Raw genomic sequence first — 18659 nt, 5'->3', positions numbered from 1 at the left:
GAAAAATATTTCTAAGTGTTATATTTCTGGAAAATTTTCGTCAGAGTTTCCTATGTAAATGGAGGTGTCCATGCTTTTAGCATATCATTTTCTTTTCAAAAACCAATCAACAATCATCAATCAACAATATTTAATCACTATCTTGACAAAATAAGGATAAATCATAAACTCATGAACATGAAGGTTTTGTAAAAATATGTAGCAAATTACCATCATATTTAGTAGGTCTTGTTAACTTTAAAAAACATGATTAGTTTCTCGTAAACTTTATTTTTAAAGAACTCGAAGTTACACAACTTCTAGTCAAGATTCACAAAAATATTTCTTTATGCAATTTCATTGTTACACAAGTGTTTACACACTTGTTTAGTTACTATAAACGATTCTAGTTCATAAAATATCCGGGTTTTAACAAAACTAGTATCTTCCGCTTGGTTTTTCCGAAAAACCACTTGTAGATCTAAGATCTACAAGTTTACAACTTCATTTTACAAGAAAAATTATGTTTTTTCAAGTTTCAAGTTCATGCTGGATGGTTTCATCATCTTTCATATTTCTAACACTAACATCTTACTAGTTCATGTTCTTGAACATGATCTAGTATGTCTAGATGATGATCCATCCTACTTTTAGTAACAAACAACATCAAATAATCGTAACTACACAAGATTTACATGATTTACACACATATCTTCTCTTTATCCACCCTATTCACCTTATGTTCAAGACTTTAATGTAAGTTTTTTAGTGTTTCTTAATTTTTAACCATTAAATCAACTATTAACCACCATAAACAAGATCAAGATGATGATTAGAAGCACTTACTACTAGCACAAGGCTAGGGAAGAAACAAGGCGTAAAAGTGGTGGATAAAAGGAAATGAGAGTGGTTCTTGAACTTTCGAGAGCACCGGGCTTGTTTGTAGAGCTCCTTGCACCTTTGTGTGTGTGAGAAATAGTTGTATGGAAGTTGGATGATGGTGAGATGTTGGTTGATGTTGGCGGTCGTAGGTGGGGAGAGGAGAAGAGAGAGTAAGTTGTTGATGTTGTGTTTAGATGAAAGGGATGGGTTAACCCTTATGCATACTTATAAACCAATTCCCTAATGTCCAACATGTAATGTGTCTTCTAGATAACCAACATTAACAATAAAATAATCCAAGAAAACAAGGGTGCGTCCCATCCTTGGGACCATCAACATAGGGGGGTATGGGGTTGGGTGGTAAGGGAACTAGTTACCATTTAGTTGGATTTGAATGATAAAGTTAGCATATTAGTGTGTGTGTGTGTGTTATAATATAAAGGGTGTTAGGGTGTTTGGGGACACTAACTAGCTCAGAAAAGTAAAAACTATGTGTTTGGCAATATTTTTATGTTCCGGGTAAAGTCCGGTTTTTCGGTTGGATGTTGATCCGTTAAAGTGTTAAGTAAAGCTATAAAGTGTCGTTTGTATTGTTTTTAGTGATACAATAAATTACTAACACTTTGGAAAGTGTCTAGAATTATTTTGCCAAGTTTTTGCATTTTACTAGCTTTGTTAAAAGCTGAATTTTGGTGTTTAGTGCAGAATTCTGCACTTAAAGTATGTGTTAGGCACTTACGGTCACTATAACTATCACCTAGTGATGCAGTTTTATGATCCTCACCTCCCTATACTCCCTACTAGTGTAGTAATCTATTCCCGGCTCATACTGGCCTCAGAAACATTGTCTGTCTAGTGCTGGCAATGTCAGCATGTTTACCGGGTTATCCGCTCACTGTGCTTTGTGCATCAAGTTTGTCACTATTGTTTGTGTATAATAAGTGGAGTGACAGTAATAAAGTATGATGCATGAGTATGTATGTATCAGAAAACAGAAAGCAGTTTATTCATAATTGAAATCAAGCACAGTAATTAAGCACAAATTAAATATTAATTAATTTGTACGGATACCTGGAATTGTGAGGGTTGTCACATTCTCCCCCCGTTAAGAAAATTTCGTCCCGAAATTTTAGGCTCTGCTTCTAGTTGTAGGGGTCTTAGGAAATAGATGGGGGTACTTTTCTTTCATGCGATCCTCACGTTCCCATGTGTATTCTGGACCATGTCTTGCATTCCAACGAACTTTGACGAGCTTGACACTACTCCTGCGTGCTTTGTTTATCTTCCAATCCGTAATCTCAACGGGTTCTTCGACAAAGTGGAGCGTGTCGTCAATATGAATTTCGTAAGCGGGAATGACAACAGTTTCTTGTGTTGGACTCTTCTTCAAGTTTGATACATGGAATGTATCGTGAACACCATTAAGTTCGGCAGGTAAGTCCAACTTGTATGCTACTAAACCAACCCTCTTCAGAATCTTGAATGGACCAATATAGCGCGGATTCAACTTTCCATGCTTTCCGAAGCGTGCCACACCCTTCCAGGGTGATACCTTCAACAAAACCATGTCTCCTACCTCGAATTCCAGAGGTTTTCTTCTTCGGTCCGCATAACACTTTTGTCGATCGCGAGCCGCCTTGATGCGATCTTGGATTTGTGCAATCTTGTCCGTGGTTTCCTGGACCACTTCCGGACCAACTAACTGTCTATTACCTGCATCAGACCAACAAATCGGTGATCGACACTTGCGTCCATAAAGAGCTTCGAACGGTGCGGCTTGAATACTTGCGTGATAGCTGTTATTGTATGAAAATTCGACCAATGGTAGGTGAGTATCCCAACTTCCACCTAAATCCATAACGCATGCTCGCAGCATATCTTCCAGAGTCTGAATCGTTCGTTCGCCCTGTCCATATGTCTGTGGGTGAAAAGTAGTACTCGGGTTCAACTGAGATCCGAATGCTTCCTGAAAGGACTGCCAAATCCTTGACACAAACCTTCCGTCTCTATCAGAGATGATTGAGAGAGGCACTCCATGACGTGCAACGATCTCTCTCATGTATATCTCAGCTAATTTGCTCGTGTTGTCTTTCTCTCTGATTGGCAAGAAATGTGCAGATTTCGTTAACCGGTCTACTATTACCCAAATAGTATCGTGACCTTTTGGCGTTCTTGGCAACTTTGTTATGAAATCCATTGAAATCTATTCCCATTTCATTTGGGTATTTCAGGTTGTTGCAGAAGTCCTGAAGGCTTCTGGTTTCGGCTTTCACCTTAGCGCACGTTAAACACTTGCTAACATAAACTGCAACATCTCCTTTCATCCTAGGCCACCAATAGAAGTCCTTAAGATCTTGGTACATCTTATCCGCTCCTTGATGGATAGAGTACCGTGACTCGTGAGCTTCATCGAAAATAACCTTTCTCAAACCACCAAACAGAGGAACCCAAATCCGTCTCAAGAAGCATAAAGTTCCTTCCTCGTTTGGTATTAACTGCTTCTCCATCCCACGAAGATATTCCTCTTCAATGTTCCTTTCTTTAAGAGCTTCTTTCTGCGCGGCACGAATGCGCAGGGAAAGATCTGTCTGGATAATCATCTCAAGAGCCCTAACCCTTATGGGCTTGATCCTTTCCTTTCGACTTAGGGCATCGGCGACCACATTCGCCTTCCCTGGATGATACTTGATCTCACAGTCGTAATCGTTCAATAACTCGACCCAGCGTCTTTGTCTCATGTTAAGCTCCTTTTGGTTGAATATGTGTTGCAGACTCTTATGATCTGTGAAGATTGTACACTTCGTACCATATAAATAATGTCTCCAAATTTTCAATGCAAATACCACTGCGCCTAGCTCCAAATCGTGCGTGGTATAATTCTTTTCATGGACCTTCAACTGGCGTGACGCGTAAGCTATGACTTTTTGGCGTTGCATCAACACGCAACCCAAACCTTGACACGAGGCGTCACAATATACCACAAAATCATCTGTTCCTTCCGGTAATGATAAAATCGGTGCATTACAAAGCTTGTCCTTTAATAACTGAAACGCTTCTTCTTGTTTGATTCCCCAATCAAACTTCTTATCCTTCTCCGTGAGGGAAGTCAAAGGTTGAGCGATCTTTGAAAAATCCTCAATGAACCTTCGATAGTAACCAGCCAAATCTAAGAATTGTCGAATCTCGGTTGGCGTCTTTGGAGTCTCCCAATTCTTTATCGCTTCAATCTTGGTGGGATCCACATGGATTCCATCTCCATTAACCACATGTCCAAGGAATTGGACTTCACGTAGCCAAAACTCGCACTTCAAGAACTTGGCATACAACTTTTCCTTTTTAAGTAGCTCCAAGATAGCTCTTAAATGTTGTCCGTGCTCATCCCTCGTCTTCGAATAGATAAAGATATCGTCAATGAACACAATTATGAACTTGTCGAGGTACGGCTTACAAACTCTGTTCATTAAATCCATAAAAACAGCTGGCGCGTTTGTCAACCCAAACGGCATCACCAGTAACTCGTAATGTCCATATCGAGTTCTAAAAGCGGTCTTGGGAATACTTTCCTCTTGAATTCTCAGCTGATGATAACCTGATCGCAGATCGATCTTTGAGTAGTAACTTGAACCTTGAAGCTAATCGAATAGGTCATCAATTCTTGGCAGAGGATATCTATTCTTGATTGTCAAGTTGTTCAACTCCCAATAGTCAATACACATACGAAAACTACCATCCTTCTTCTTAACAAACAAAACTGGAGCTCCCCAAGGTGAGAAGCTTGGTCTGATGAATCCTTTGTCTAACAGCTCCTGGAGTTGCGTCGACAACTCCTGAATCTCCGAAGGCGCAAGTCGGTAGGGTGCCTTAGCCACAGGCGCGGCGCCTGGAACTAAGTCTATGTGGAACTCAACTTGCCTTTGAGGTGGCAATAGTGGCAAGTCTTCTGGAAAGACTTCAGGATATTCCTTTACTACTGGGATGTCTTCAATCTTCGGCTCAGCAGCTTCCTTATCCACGATGTGTGCCAAAAAGGCAACACATCCCTTCTGTAAACACTTTCGAGCTTTCAGACAGCTGATGATTCTTAGGGGCGTATCGCGCTTCTCTCCGTGAACCACGATCGTTTCTCCATCTTCTATTGGGATGCGTATGGTCTTTTCGTGACAAACAATCTCGGCCTTGTTGCTTGACAACCAATCCATCCCTACTACCACGTCAAAACTTCCCAGCTCGACTGGTAGTAGATCCAAAGTGAACTCGCGTTCTCCCAGCTCAATTACACAACCTCTGACAACTTCATTCGCTTCAACTAGCTTTCCATTAGCCAGTTCAATTGAGTACGGAACATCTAACTTACTAGCAGTTAACCCAAGCATATTCTTAAATTCTAACGATACAAAGCTATAGTCGGCACCAGTATCAAACAGAACAGATGCAAAGCGTTGATTTATAGGGAACGTACCAGTGACAACGTTGGGATCCTGGCGCGCTTCCCTTGCTCCAATGTTAAACACTCTACCACGGGCTTGATTCAGCTTTGGGCATTCCTTCTAAAAGTGCCCAACTTCTCCACAGTTAAAACAGCCCGGTCCGTGACCATTACCACCTCTGTTTCCAGCTTGAGTGTTGTTCTGGTTGCGATTCCCATTCCCAGCTTGATTCGCATTGCAACCACGGTTTCCATTTCCTCCATTATTCCCTTGTGGCTGGTTTCCATTACCACCGCCGTTGTTGTTACCAAAACCCCTTCGGCCACCCTGGCCTGAACCAACCCAGCAAGTATCCTTCAAGTGGCCAATTCTTCCACAAGTTTCACATTTTCTATTTCTGCACTGACCAGCATGATGATATTGGCATAATCCACACTTGGGCAGAGTGCCCATGTAACCCTTTCCTTTATTCTCAACACCGGTTGCAGCTCTGGCCGGTGTGCTTGTTTCACCTTCCTTGTTCACGTTGCTTGTACCCTGCTTAAAGTTTGAGAATTTCCTTTTATTTTCACTAGACGACTCCACGTGAGTCTCTTTCTTCTTCTGCTCAGTAACGGAAAACTTGTTCAATCGAATAGCTTCCTCAGTAAGATCCACACTGAGATCAATGGCTTCTGTGATTGTCGCAGGCTTGGAAGTAGCAACCATACTCATGATCTGAGGTGCCAATCCCCAGATAAAGCGCTCAATTCGTCTGAACTCCGGTGTGACCATGTACGGCACTACATGGGACAAATCGTGAAATCTCTGAACATACTATGCGATCTTGGGACCATCCATTTTTAGGTGCCAGAACTCAGTCTCCAGCTTCTGAATTTCAGCATGTGAGCAGTACTTCCTTCTCATGAGCTCCTTCAGCTCATTCCATGACATCGCATAAGCAGCAGCTTCACCAAGAGTTTGCACTTGCAGGTTCTACCAAGATAGGGCTCCATCCAGAAATAGCCCTGAGATGTAGGTCACTTGTTGCTCGGAGGCACACTTGCTCATTCTAAGAACAGACTCAGTCTTCTCAGCCCATCTTACAAATGCAACAGCACCTCTTGTGCCGTCGAAATTCACGGGCTTGCAATCGAGAAATTGCTTGTAGGTGCACCCTGTACATACGTTTGAATTTACAAATGGTATTAGCGAACGTGCTAAAAATATCCAAATGTATCTTAGTATATCTCAAACGACTTAACATTACCATTAGGTAGATTGATATTGCCGTGGTTATGCGAGATATTTCCACTCGTTTCTGCATGAGAAGCAGCGTATTGCGCGATAGCAGCGGCAATGATTCCTTGAAGTCCTGCCTCATTAATGGGCATGCGTGGATCACGTCTCGGTGGCATCTTCTAAAAGATGTTTCACGTTGGTCAGGTCATAGTAAGTAAATGGTATACGTACGTAACAACAACATCATCAAGCACATAACATCTCATGTTACAAATTAATCAAGCACATAACATCACACGTTATAGAATATAAACAATCAATCCAACATCACATATAATGAGAATATTGTGATTGCACTATCATAAATCAAGACCACAATAATGTTTACAAGTTTTGTGACTGTATCATACATCAAAACTGACTAAGGACCACATCGTCCTCGTCTGAACTGTCTAATCATCTACAACAACCATCAACAACTAAACATCAAAAGTAATGTCATCAAAATGCAGTCTTCAAAAAGCTGTATAGTCTGCACAATCGCGGTCCTCTCACCAAAAGTCTACCTGCGTCGAATCAAAACGCCTATGCTGATGGTGGAGGAGGAGGAGGAAAACGAGAGTAATACAGGCGACGCATATGTAACCAGTCCTGCTCTAAAGCACGACAGACACGCAACAAATATGCTATCTGCTGCTTAGAAGTCATGAAGCGAACATCTGAGTCGGGTGAAAGTGGACGCGGAGGGTGTGATGCTGCAAACGGGGTCTGACAATGGCAAGGTGGTCGCTGAGCTCTCTCCAGCTCCTGAATACGACGTGTCAACGCCTCCAGATATATCATCAACGATGTGAGTATATCCTCCGTAGAATACCCAACATGGTATGGGTGATACGGATCGGAAAGTGGCATGATAGGGGGTGTAGTCCATAGAAATGGCTCGCTCGACGGAGTGAAGGACGGTGCAGTAGGTGGTGTAACAGACGGAATCTGTGATGTGAAGGGAAAAGGTGATGACAGCATGGATGGAGCAGGAACAGGCGGCTGCCTAGATGACCCCTCTCCAGGACGTGGTGGCGGTATGTCCTGAAGAAACGTGAACAGGACGATCTGTGCGATGAGCATCTGTGATGTGTGGGGGAACAACGGAATATCAATGGGTGCAGAAATGGGTGCTGAAACGAGTACTGAAACGGGGGCTACTGGAGGTGTAACAGGTCGCACAAAAGGTGGGTAATCGTCATTGTCATCGATCCACCCGTTACGGGTGTCGGCGTAACGTGGATCTACATGAGTAGCAAAAGGTGCACGGTCGAACAACACCGGCACAGGATCAGGAAATGGTGCAACAACAGGATCCTCTATCAAGAGTGGAGCGTCAGCAGGCGCGTCAGTAGCGGGTACATCATCAACAAAGGGTGCAATGGCTGGTGCATCGTCATGAACAGGGTCATGCGCTAATGCAGGGTCAGGAGCAGCTAAAGGCTCTAGGGCCACAGCAAGCTCCGGGTCAACAAAATCCATATCAAAATCAGCTGGATCATCAAACAAAGGATCGATAAGGGCTACAGGCTCCTCTAGGGGCTGGTCTAAGTGAATGAACTCGATCCTGGTCAGGATCAAAACCAGGGGGAAAGACAGGATCAAAATCATCATCAACATCGTGATCAAACTCGAACTAAGGTGAGGGAGCAGGTGCAGCTGATAACGCCATGTCTGGGTCGGCGTCTGCAGAGTGATGCTGCACTCCCTGAGTGTGTACGGACGCAGATGCCACAGACTCGAAGGAATCTGGGACAGGTGAATCAGCTGGAAGCTCCTCTGCAGGGGCCCCAGCGATGGGTAGGATAACATCAGCAGCAATAGGGGCCCCGCCCTCATAGTCAGCCTCAAGTGGGTCCTCCTCAACAGATCGATACCGTCGACAGAAACAACATCGAGTGGCAAATCGAATGCTGGATAAGCAGCAAGAGGTATAGGAGCAGGGATCACCGCAAGAGGTAAATCCCCGGCGGGATGGCCATCAGCAGGCTCGGCTCCGACGTCAGGCAGCGCAAAGGGCTGGAAATCGTCGTCATCGGTACTGGTGGTATCAGAAGTATAGACCTCTCGCTCGGATGGAATCTCGTCATCTGATAAGATCGCCAAAGGGTCTAAAGTGTCTGAAACTCCAGTGTCTAATGAAGAATGCATGATGTCTGTAACACAACCACACATATGCACAAACAATCAACATATAATCAAATTAACATGTTAGTCATCATAAAGCAACAAGTAATCCTCCTAGTCTCACTAGACTACCCTCCCAGCCTCTTAGACTGAACCTCCTAGTCTCTCAGACTAACTCCCTGGCCTCACAGACCAAAACCTCCCCAATCTCAAAGATTGGCCCCTCAGTCTACATGACTGAACCACCCCAGCCTTTAGGGCTGAACTCCCTCAGTCTCCTAGACTGAACCATAAATTTGGAAAAGTGCTCATACTTTTTTGTTTGTAAAAATGTTTTGTATCCTGGATCTGGACGTAATGCATGCAATGTAAAAATGTTTTCATGAGAGCCCTAATGATCATAATCTAGACTCGAGAAGGAATCCTAGTTCGCTATGATCAATGCTCTGATACCAAGCTGTCACACCCTGGCTTTGCGAAAGCGTGGGTTTATTTGGTGTGACTTCTTAATACCATAGCATAATCACAACAATGCTATATGAAAATAAAACCATGATGTTCATCCATTAATTCAAGTTTTAAAAATAAAACACGACAACATTGTTTTCAAAAGTCGACACATGCAACGGATTACAACATGACATAATAAAAATCTTGTTCATACGACACAACCATAAGACGTGAATTAAAAACACAGTTTAAGACTTGTGACTCGTCCAGGCAAAAGTCACAATCCCTAAACTCGGATGACATCATTTCTCCTACGCAGCTTGATGACATAACATACCTTGCCAGATCCCTAATTTCCTGAAATACATGTAATTTGAAAAATCAACAAAAGTTGAGCGAGTTCATGTAAAAGTGAGTAGGTTTATAAATCGTTAAAGTACGTCCCAAAGTATAAATTTTCCTGGTATGTAGCAATTAAGGAAAAGAGATCACCACTGGGTTGCAAAGCCACTGGTATGTGTGAAGTGATGCAGGAAAACTCAAACCTAGCAAATTTGTACCGGGCCTCGGGTGTAAAACACAGTTACCTCTATAGGCCTCCCCGGCCTCACGGGTGTGGGCTCGCTACACCCAAATAGATCTATCACTCTTGTGTCCCTCGGTCCTAACAACGAGGATTAATGGCTTTAAGTGTTGTACCCACCACTCACATGATCTGAACGTCCTAACCCTCCTTAAGCTAACTATACCATATATAAAAATGTTCTAAATAATTGTAACACGTATTTCACCCCCGAAGTTATAAAACTGAAAACAGTTAAGAGAAAGGGGGAACATGAACTCACAGAAGTGAATCTCATGAAACGTCAAACTCCAACTCAATCTGCAGCGTGATGACCTACACGTACTAATTTCTATTAGACGGACGGTCGTGCCTTGGCTTAAGGTTTAATGTTTTTGGGAAATAGTTAGACAACTATTTCATATTTGCACTTCTAAATTATTTTATATTCGTATTTTCCTTCCCAAGAATGGGGGTAATAACACATGTGTGTTTTAAAATTCCGAAAATATATTTTTAAGTCTCACTTCAAAAATATAGTTTAATTACTTTGTCTAAAATGCTTTTAATCCCAAAATATATATATTTTTCCAAAAAATATTATATTTTATTCCATAAGTTTTTCCAAAATAATATTTCACCAACATTATACAAATAGGAGTATTTTTCTGAAAAATACATAAGTTACATTTTTAAAGTTCGCGTTGTATACGATACTTATATAACTTAAATATTTTTTTGTGAGAGCGTTGATATTATTTTGGAGTAGTATTTTCATGGTATTTCCAAGTTATATTATTTTTACCCTAAAAATAATATATATCTAGTTCACAAAATAATCACATAATCACACAAGCGTCTTATTATAAAATATATATTCTGAATATACAATTAACAAGTTTTATTTACGAAAATCCACCTCCGGTACTTGGTGTTTTGTAATAAAAATTATGGCGAAGTTTATTTTTGAAAACAAGTTAAAAATTATATTTGTAAATATTTGTTAGAAAAATATTTCTGGAAAAATTTCGCCAGAGTTTCCTCTGTAAATGGAGGTGTCCATGCTTTTAGCATATCATTTTCTTTTCAAAAACCAATATACAATCATCAATCAACAATATTTAATCACTGTCTTGACAAAATAAGGATAAATCATAAACTCATGAACTTGAAGGTTTTGTAAAAATATGTAGTAAATTACCATCATATTTAGTGGGTCTTGTTAACTTTAAAAACATGATTAGTTTCTTGTAAACTTTATTTTTAAAGAACTTGAAGTTACACAACTTCTAGTCAAGATTCACAAAAACATGATTAGTTTCTTGTAAACTTTATTTTTAAAGAACTTGAAGTTACACAACTTCTAGTCAAGATTCACAAAAATATTTCATTGAATCGACCAATATAGCGCGGATTCAACTTTCCATGCTTTTCGAAGCGTGCCACACCCTTCTAGGGTGATACCTTCAACAAAACCATGTCTCCTACCTCGAATTCCAGAGGTTTTCTTCTTCGGTCCGCATAACACTTTTGTCGATCGCGAGCCGCCTTGATGCGATCTCGGATCTGTGCAATCTTGTCCGTGGTTTCCTGGACCACTTCCGGACCAACTAACTGTCTATCACCTGCATCAGACCAACAAATCGGTGATCGATACTTGCGTCCATAAAGAGCTTCGAACGGTGCGGCTTGAATACTTGCGTGATAGCTGTTATTGTATGAAAATTCGACCAATGGTAGGTGAGTATCCCAACTTCCACCTAAATCCATAACGCTCACTGGGCTAACTATGCTTTGTGCATCAAGTTTGTCACTATTGTTTGTGTATAATAAGTGGAGTGACAGTAATAAAGTATGATGCATGAGTATGTATGTATCAGAAAACAGAAAGCAGTTTATTCATAATTGAAATCAAGCACAGTAATTGAGCACAAATTAAATATTAATTAATTTGTACGGATACCTGGAATTGTGAGGGTTGTCACATTGGCCACTCGATCCAGGTGTCCGACGTGTTGAGTTTTGCCGTTTCGATTCGCGTGTTGAGTGTTGCGATGCGTTTCGAGCGAGCGATGCAATAGAATTACCCATTAGTTACACAAATAACCTAACTACTATATCTAACATACAATCACTATAAATAACTTGTGTTTAGCGTTTGCGATTACGTTGCGATACGATAGAGTTGCGATTGCGTTTCGATTAATCACCACAAACATAAAGTAAACATGCACAAGTAACACATAAGTAACACACATACGTAAAACAATATTCATAATCTATCAATCAAGGCGCGAATACGATTGCGATGCGATAAGCGATAAAGCGGTAAAACATGCGATAACTAGCGATTAAATCTCGATTAATGACAAGTACTCCACATAATACAACTAATGCGATAAAATAAATAGATTAACTACAAGTCAAAGAAGTCAAAACAGGAGTTGAGCAAGGAGTGACAGATCGCAATTAGCAATCTTTTTTTTCCTTTGACTTCAATCTTGACTTTGACTTTGAATTTCGTAACACAGGGTGTTACATAGATGGTGGAGGACAGTGGTGGTAGGTGGTGAACGTGGACGTGGATGGTGGGTGGTGGTAGACGGTGGTGGGTGGTGGACGCTGGTGGTGGGTGGTGGTGTTTAACCCTCTGCAGACCTTAGAATGTCTTAAAAGTGGCTAGGCCAAGTATGTACCAACAAGAGCTCGCTTAGACATTTTTTTTAATGAAACGTCTTCGGAAAAACAAAGAGTCTGTAGATGGCAATGTCTGTGCATGGTCTGCGCGGTGCAGATAGAAGAGCCTGCGCAGACCTTTTTGAGAAAAACAAACACCACCTCAGCGTATTTTAGGATTCAATTTAGAAAGTGAAAACAGGTAAAATCAAAATTGTTGTAATGTATCCAGATTTAGTCGAAAGTCAAAATTGCTAAAATAAAAATCTAAATTGTTGTAAAGTATCCAGATTTAGGACTCAACGTTTAATATTAGTACCGAGATGATAGTGAGTTAGTTAGAAATGGTTATTTAACCGTCATAGGCAAGGGTATAAATTCCCATGTTATACCAACATATAAATGTGAAATATCAACGTGTCTTTTATTGGTTTTTATCCATGTTCCAGAGTCGCAGCACAAAATTTGTGCATACTCATCTTTGTTCATCCTAAGATGATCAATTAAATTGCAATCTCCATCAAACCAAAGAATAGAACAAAACAGATGATGTCAATGTGATTTAAAATCTATAACAAAAGGAAAAGAAAAGGCTTGTGTATCATCTAGTGATCATCAAAGAAAGAGAGTACGAAGACAAGAAGGAGTATAAAAGGACATGAAGAAAAACTGTAGTGTCAATCAATGAAATGGTTGTTTCACTGGCTAGAAAATTTCCATGGTTAAAGGAAGAATCAAAGCATGTCGATTGTATAAAGAAAACATAAGCTAAGGTTTACAAATCGGACGAAAGAAAGATAATCAATGATGAATCACGGGAATCATAGAATAAATCGGAAAACAATGGAGTCAGAAGTGTTGATCAAAGGCTGAAAAACCGAACCGAGTTCACTTCGGTACCGGTTGGCATAGTCCAAACCCAAATCAAAATTACCTTCAAGACAGATTAGACCCGGTCTCAATTCGATGGGGACAATGCTAACCCGTTTCAATCTTGATCAATAGCATTTGGAGAGTCAAAGTCTAAATTGCCATTAGAACTCAAAACGAAGAAGGAACAAGAAGATGGACCACAATGGACGTACAAAAGGAATTCAAACAAGCTTAAGAAATTTCTTGATTAGGGGAGTGATTGTTTGAAATATGTAATCAATAAATTTTGTGTAATTTAGGAGTCAATTTAGAAAGTCAAATAGGTAAAATTTAGAAAGTCAAAATAGGTAAACTAATAAATCAAATTGCTGTCAAGTATCCAGATTTAGAGCACGGCATTTATAAATGCTACCCACAATTAGTTAGTTAGTTAGTTAGAAGCAATTATTTAACCGCCATATGCAAGGGTATAAATACCCATGTTATACCAACATTTAAATATGAAATTTCAGAGTGTGTGTGTGTGTGTAGTGATTGGTTTTTGTCCATGTTCGAGAGTCCCTTCACATAATCTGGGCATACTAGTCTTAATTTATTCATCCAAAATCATCCGAACCAAGTAAATGATCTTGGGCATCAATTATAAGGATAGAGTGATGATGTGGAGGAAAGAGGAAAAGAATAAGGGCAAAGTGGCTAGAGATAGAGGTTGCATTGTTAGTTATTTTGGAGCCGGTTGTGGCTATAAGAGTGGCAAAGCTCAAGCACGATGGAAAGATGGTTACACTGTTTCCAGTTTGTTTTAGACTTACTACTATGGGTGCTATCACATATATTAATTTTGTTTTCTTTCTTTTTTTGTATACAGATCCTACGAGATTTAGGTTAGCTCATGAAACCTCCTTCGTCAAACGTCACACTGGTCTTTCTACTAAACCCGGAATTAGATGGTTGGTAAGTATAAAAATAAGCTATTAAATAAATTTGGCTAAAGCTCTAGTGTCTAACTATAATCCTAAGATAATACAATATATGTTTTTATTGTACTTTCATTCATATTCGTGATTTATGTCAAGGTTTGATTAATTAGATTAAATATCAAAATAGGTGGCATTCTTCAGGCAGTTCTTCGGATCGATATCAAAGATTGATTATTTGACAATTCGCCATGGATTTATAAATGTAAGTCAACAGTCATAACTCATAACCCTATTTTTCTATTTTATTAGAAACTGAAGGATGCATCTTTAAATGTTTTCAGTTAAGACAGATTAACAACATCGATTATATATGGCATTATGCACACATAGCCTAGTTGTTTAGTGGTATGATGTTTGCCCCTCATAAACTGGTGCGGGTTTAAATTCTTGCAAGTGAAATGTTAGATGTTATTTAGATGTGAAATATTGTTGTTCAACAAAAATTTATGACATTATGCGTTTAAGCATTTCATTTTTGTAGCAAAAAGAAAAGGTGACAAAAGTACTTATTTTGTTTAACCATTTTAATTAATACATAGTTGATTTAAGTAAAGAACTTTATGAAAGCGCATAAACACGTAGACATATTGTTGCAACTATGATAAACAATGTGATTGTTATAAAATCACCTTTGTTTCTCTCTTTCATTATATGTGAACTAAACTATCCACAAGTGTTTGTTCATGTTATTCTCGTATTAGTGTACTTACTTAAAATGATTTCGTAAAACATATGTTTTTATTTAGCTTGAACCATAATTCATTTTAAGTTGTTTCTTGGAAAAACAGAAACATTGTGGTTCAAGTAGCCAATTTGATTTCCATAAGTATATTAAGAGATCCATGGAAGATGACTTCAAGGAAGTGTTGGGTATAAGGTCACACTCTCCCTGTCTAATCTTTTCTTTCGTCATATATATTGTGTCGTGTCATTCATGTAGATTGTCATTTTGATTGATATGTTTTAACGTATAGTATCCCGCTTTGGATATTCTCCATCATTTTTCTACTTCTAAATGTTCAAGGTTAACTCTCTACCTCTGCACTCTCTCTATATATGTACATATTATGAAAGTGACAAAACCCGTTTTGATCATATGCAGGATGGCATGTCCTTACATATCTATCGTTTCTTCCTCTTGTGGTAAATTATGCATGCCTTCACGCATTTAACTTTAGTTTTAAGGGAAATTGGCCTGTAATAATCCCACCTAGACCTTATTGGCCATTAATAATCCCACCTCAGAATATTCCCCCCACCAGTCCCACCTTTCACCTATTTTTCCTACAATGGTCCCCCGTTAAAAAAACTTAACGGAGTTAAGCTTTTTTCCAAATTACAAACAAATTTTTTAGGGCTTTTGATTAGAACGACGATACGAGTCCATTGGTGTAAACTTGCCTCGAAACGGTGCTCCAAACGATGAAAACAACGCTTCAATTCGGGTGTTTAAATTTCCAGTTAACCAAAATCAAGTCACTTGGAGCACCATTTCGAAGTAAGTTTTACATCAATGGACTCGTATCATCATTCTGATCAAAAGCCCTAAAAATCTGTTTGTAATTTGGAAAAAAGCTTAACTCCGTTAAGTTTTTTTAACAGGGGACCATTGTAGGAAAAATAAGTGAAAGGTAGGACTAGTGGGGGGAATATTCTGAGGTGGGATTATTAATAGCCAATAAGGTCTAGGTGGGATTATTACAGGCCAATTCCCCTAGTTTTAAATTAAGTGAAGTTTTTGTAGATTCTTTTATTGGTGGGTACAAAACTTGAACTAGTGATCATGGAAATGGCTCAACAAATTCAAGATAAGACAACAGTTGTTAGAGGGGCTCCATTGGTAGAGCCCACCAATAAGTTCTTTTGGTTCAACACCCCTCAGTTGGTACTTTTCTTGATCCATTTCATTTTGTTTCAGGTAATTTACTAAACACTATCTGCAATTCAATCCAAAGTTGGTACTCAAATAGTTACTTTATTCTATATATTGATTAATTGCAGAATGCCTTTCAAATGGCGTTCTTCTTGTGGGCCGTGGTAAGGCGTTCTTTGTATAGAGTTTAGCTATGTTATATATGCAATGCACATGTTACTAAATGGTTCAATTTTAATTGACAACATATGTGTTGGTTGGGTTTTTGTTTGTAGTATGAATTCGGGATAGATTCGTGTTACCATGAGAGAATGGTGGAAATTGGTTTTAGAGTTGGATTAGGAGTGATTGTTCATATCATGTGTAGCTACATCACATTCCCTCTTTATGCATTGGTTACACAAGTAAGTTCCCCTCTTATCAAAACATGCATATTCTTATTATTTACTTAATGATACCTAACATTCGGACCATCTGTTTCTAATTTCAAGATGGGCTCTCAAAAGAAAAGGTCCATATTTGATGAGAAAACCTCTAAAGCTCTAAAGAAATGGCAAAAGAATGCAAAGGATAGAAAGTGGTTGCGAGAACATGGTGGTGGCGGACGAGTGGTGGATATATCAAATTCGGGCATAAGGAGCCCTGAAAATACGCCAAGTCGTGGTTCGTCTCCGATGCATCTCCTCCACAACAATAAACACCGATCATCCATGTTGGAGAGCGAAATTGACATTCCACCATCTCCAAGAGCATATCTTTCAGAAACCGAAGTCTCTGATACCGAAGGTTCACATCATGTCCACGATAATCATCCGAAGAATCTACATCATGAGTTCTCCTTTTCTAGACCCTAAGGTTTTATTACGTACAACGTCATGTAGCATTTTCGATAAATAGTACGTCCTTACATTTCTTGATTTTAGTAGTAGAGCGCCCAACGTTGAAGGATAAGAATGTGTGTTCCCTTATATGTATTTTAATAAATGCCTTACATTAATTGTTTATATAAAAGGGATAACACAAGTTTTGTACCTTTTCTCATTATTAACTTGTAGCGATGCTGATACTGGTACCAGTATCGAGAAGATTAACATGGACCATTGTAACACCCTAGGCACATCTTACATCGGTCATGACCAGGAGAGATCTTGGTTTATAAGGAATGCCCTACCTCTTAGATCACCAACGTGTTTTGGGCTTAATTGGTTATGGAGCACATGAAAACTCCAAAGCGTGCTCAGGTGGGAGTAGTACTATGATGGGTGGCCTCTTGGGAAGTCTCCATCATAGCAACCTAAAATAAATCCATGAGTGAGTTTCTGGATAGCAATCCATCGGGGGCAAAGCAGACAATATTGGTGGTGAGAGGGGTCGGATGCTACAAATGGTTTCAGAGCCACTCCTGAGCTGTTCGGGATGGTGAGGCAAACCTTATCGAGGACGAGGACAATGAGTCCCCAAGGGGATGATTGTTACGATACTCATACCGATAGGATTAACATGGACCATTGTAACACCCCAGGCAAGTCTCACACTAATCATGGCCAGGATATTGGTATCATTTTTCACTTTTACGGTTATTCCATTTGTTGTTCTTAATACTACTAAACCAACCAACTTTTGTCTTCATTTCGTGGTATTCCAAGCTATACGTATCAACAATGTGATACAGCTCTCGTGACCTTCTCCCAAAACCCTTCACATTTTATTGATTCAAGCGATATGTCGATTCAAGCACGAGCCAACACCTCTTCTTCTTTGGAAGTCCCCCTTTAAGGACCATTGCTTCTTAGAACAGTTTTCCCTCATGCACATCTATGATGCCCTTTAGAGGTTTCAGGTTATGTCTATAGTATTTCTTGGGAATCGAGTTGGGTAACCATGGTCATCACGTTTTTTAGAGGAATCCAGGTAACCATGGTCTTAAGTGTTATCTCCACCACAACCACAACCATTACCCTGTGAGGAATTCGAAACACGTACGTTCCCCCTGCTAGATTCACGATTTCGATTAGAAGATGATTCTGTATTAGAAAACAATAAGTTGCCTTGGGTTTCTAATTGATGATTGTCCTCCTTGACTCTTTCCTCATAAGCCTTCAACCGTCCAACAACATCATCGAACCCAAAACTTTTAAGATTGAAGATATATTCTATTGAGGCTATGATGTGATAAACCTTCTGGGAGGCTCGTAAGAAACTTCTTGACCGTCTTTGTTTCTTCAAAGGTCTTACTAACGAAGGCGGCTTTGGATGAGATTCCTGTCAACTTTGTAGTGAACTCATCTATGGTGTTGGTTTCAATCATCTTCAAGCTATTGAACTCAGTCATCAAGGTTTGTAACCTTGCCTCTTTCACACGATCAACACCTAGATGACGGGTTTTAATCACCATCCACATGTCTTAAGTCGTGTCTAGATGTCCGATTTGAAGGATTTGTTCTTTGGGAGTTGATTAGAATAACAAGGTCGTTGCAACATTATTATTTTTTGTGTCGTGGATCGATCAAATCACACACACCATGTACATTGAAGATTACCTCTATACGTATGGCCCAGATATTGAG

General features: G+C 39.7%; 1 protein-coding gene across 4 annotated transcripts in view; it reads left to right on the top strand.

Annotated features, from left to right (window-relative positions):
• The window catches only part of LOC110907982 (protein MLO), a 46915-nt gene extending 29799 nt beyond the window's left edge, over nt 1-17116 (top strand). For 2 of the 4 annotated variants that reach the window (XM_035982729.1, XM_035982730.1), the window contains 9 exons: nt 14108-14193; nt 14347-14421; nt 15008-15096; nt 15194-15243; nt 15322-15362; nt 15964-16137; nt 16221-16256; nt 16368-16496; nt 16584-17116. In XM_035982729.1, the coding sequence (XP_035838622.1) occupies nt 14108-14193; nt 14347-14421; nt 15008-15096; nt 15194-15243; nt 15322-15362; nt 15964-16137; nt 16221-16256; nt 16368-16496; nt 16584-16946 (1043 nt within the window). In that variant the 3' untranslated portion in view covers nt 16947-17116. The remainder of the gene's footprint in view (nt 1-14107; nt 14194-14346; nt 14422-15007; nt 15097-15193; nt 15244-15321; nt 15363-15963; nt 16138-16220; nt 16257-16367; nt 16497-16583) is intronic. The other 2 variants (XR_004878605.1, XM_022152892.2) reach the window with 2 other exon arrangements.
• The last annotated feature ends 1543 nt before the right edge of the window (nt 17117-18659 follow it).

The sequence above is a fragment of the Helianthus annuus genome, chromosome 14, assembly GCF_002127325.2.
Source record: "Helianthus annuus cultivar XRQ/B chromosome 14, HanXRQr2.0-SUNRISE, whole genome shotgun sequence".
NCBI lineage: Eukaryota > Viridiplantae > Streptophyta > Magnoliopsida > Asterales > Asteraceae > Helianthus > Helianthus annuus.
Note: the sequence above shows the minus strand (reverse complement) of the source record. Positions and strands in the feature narration are given on the sequence as shown.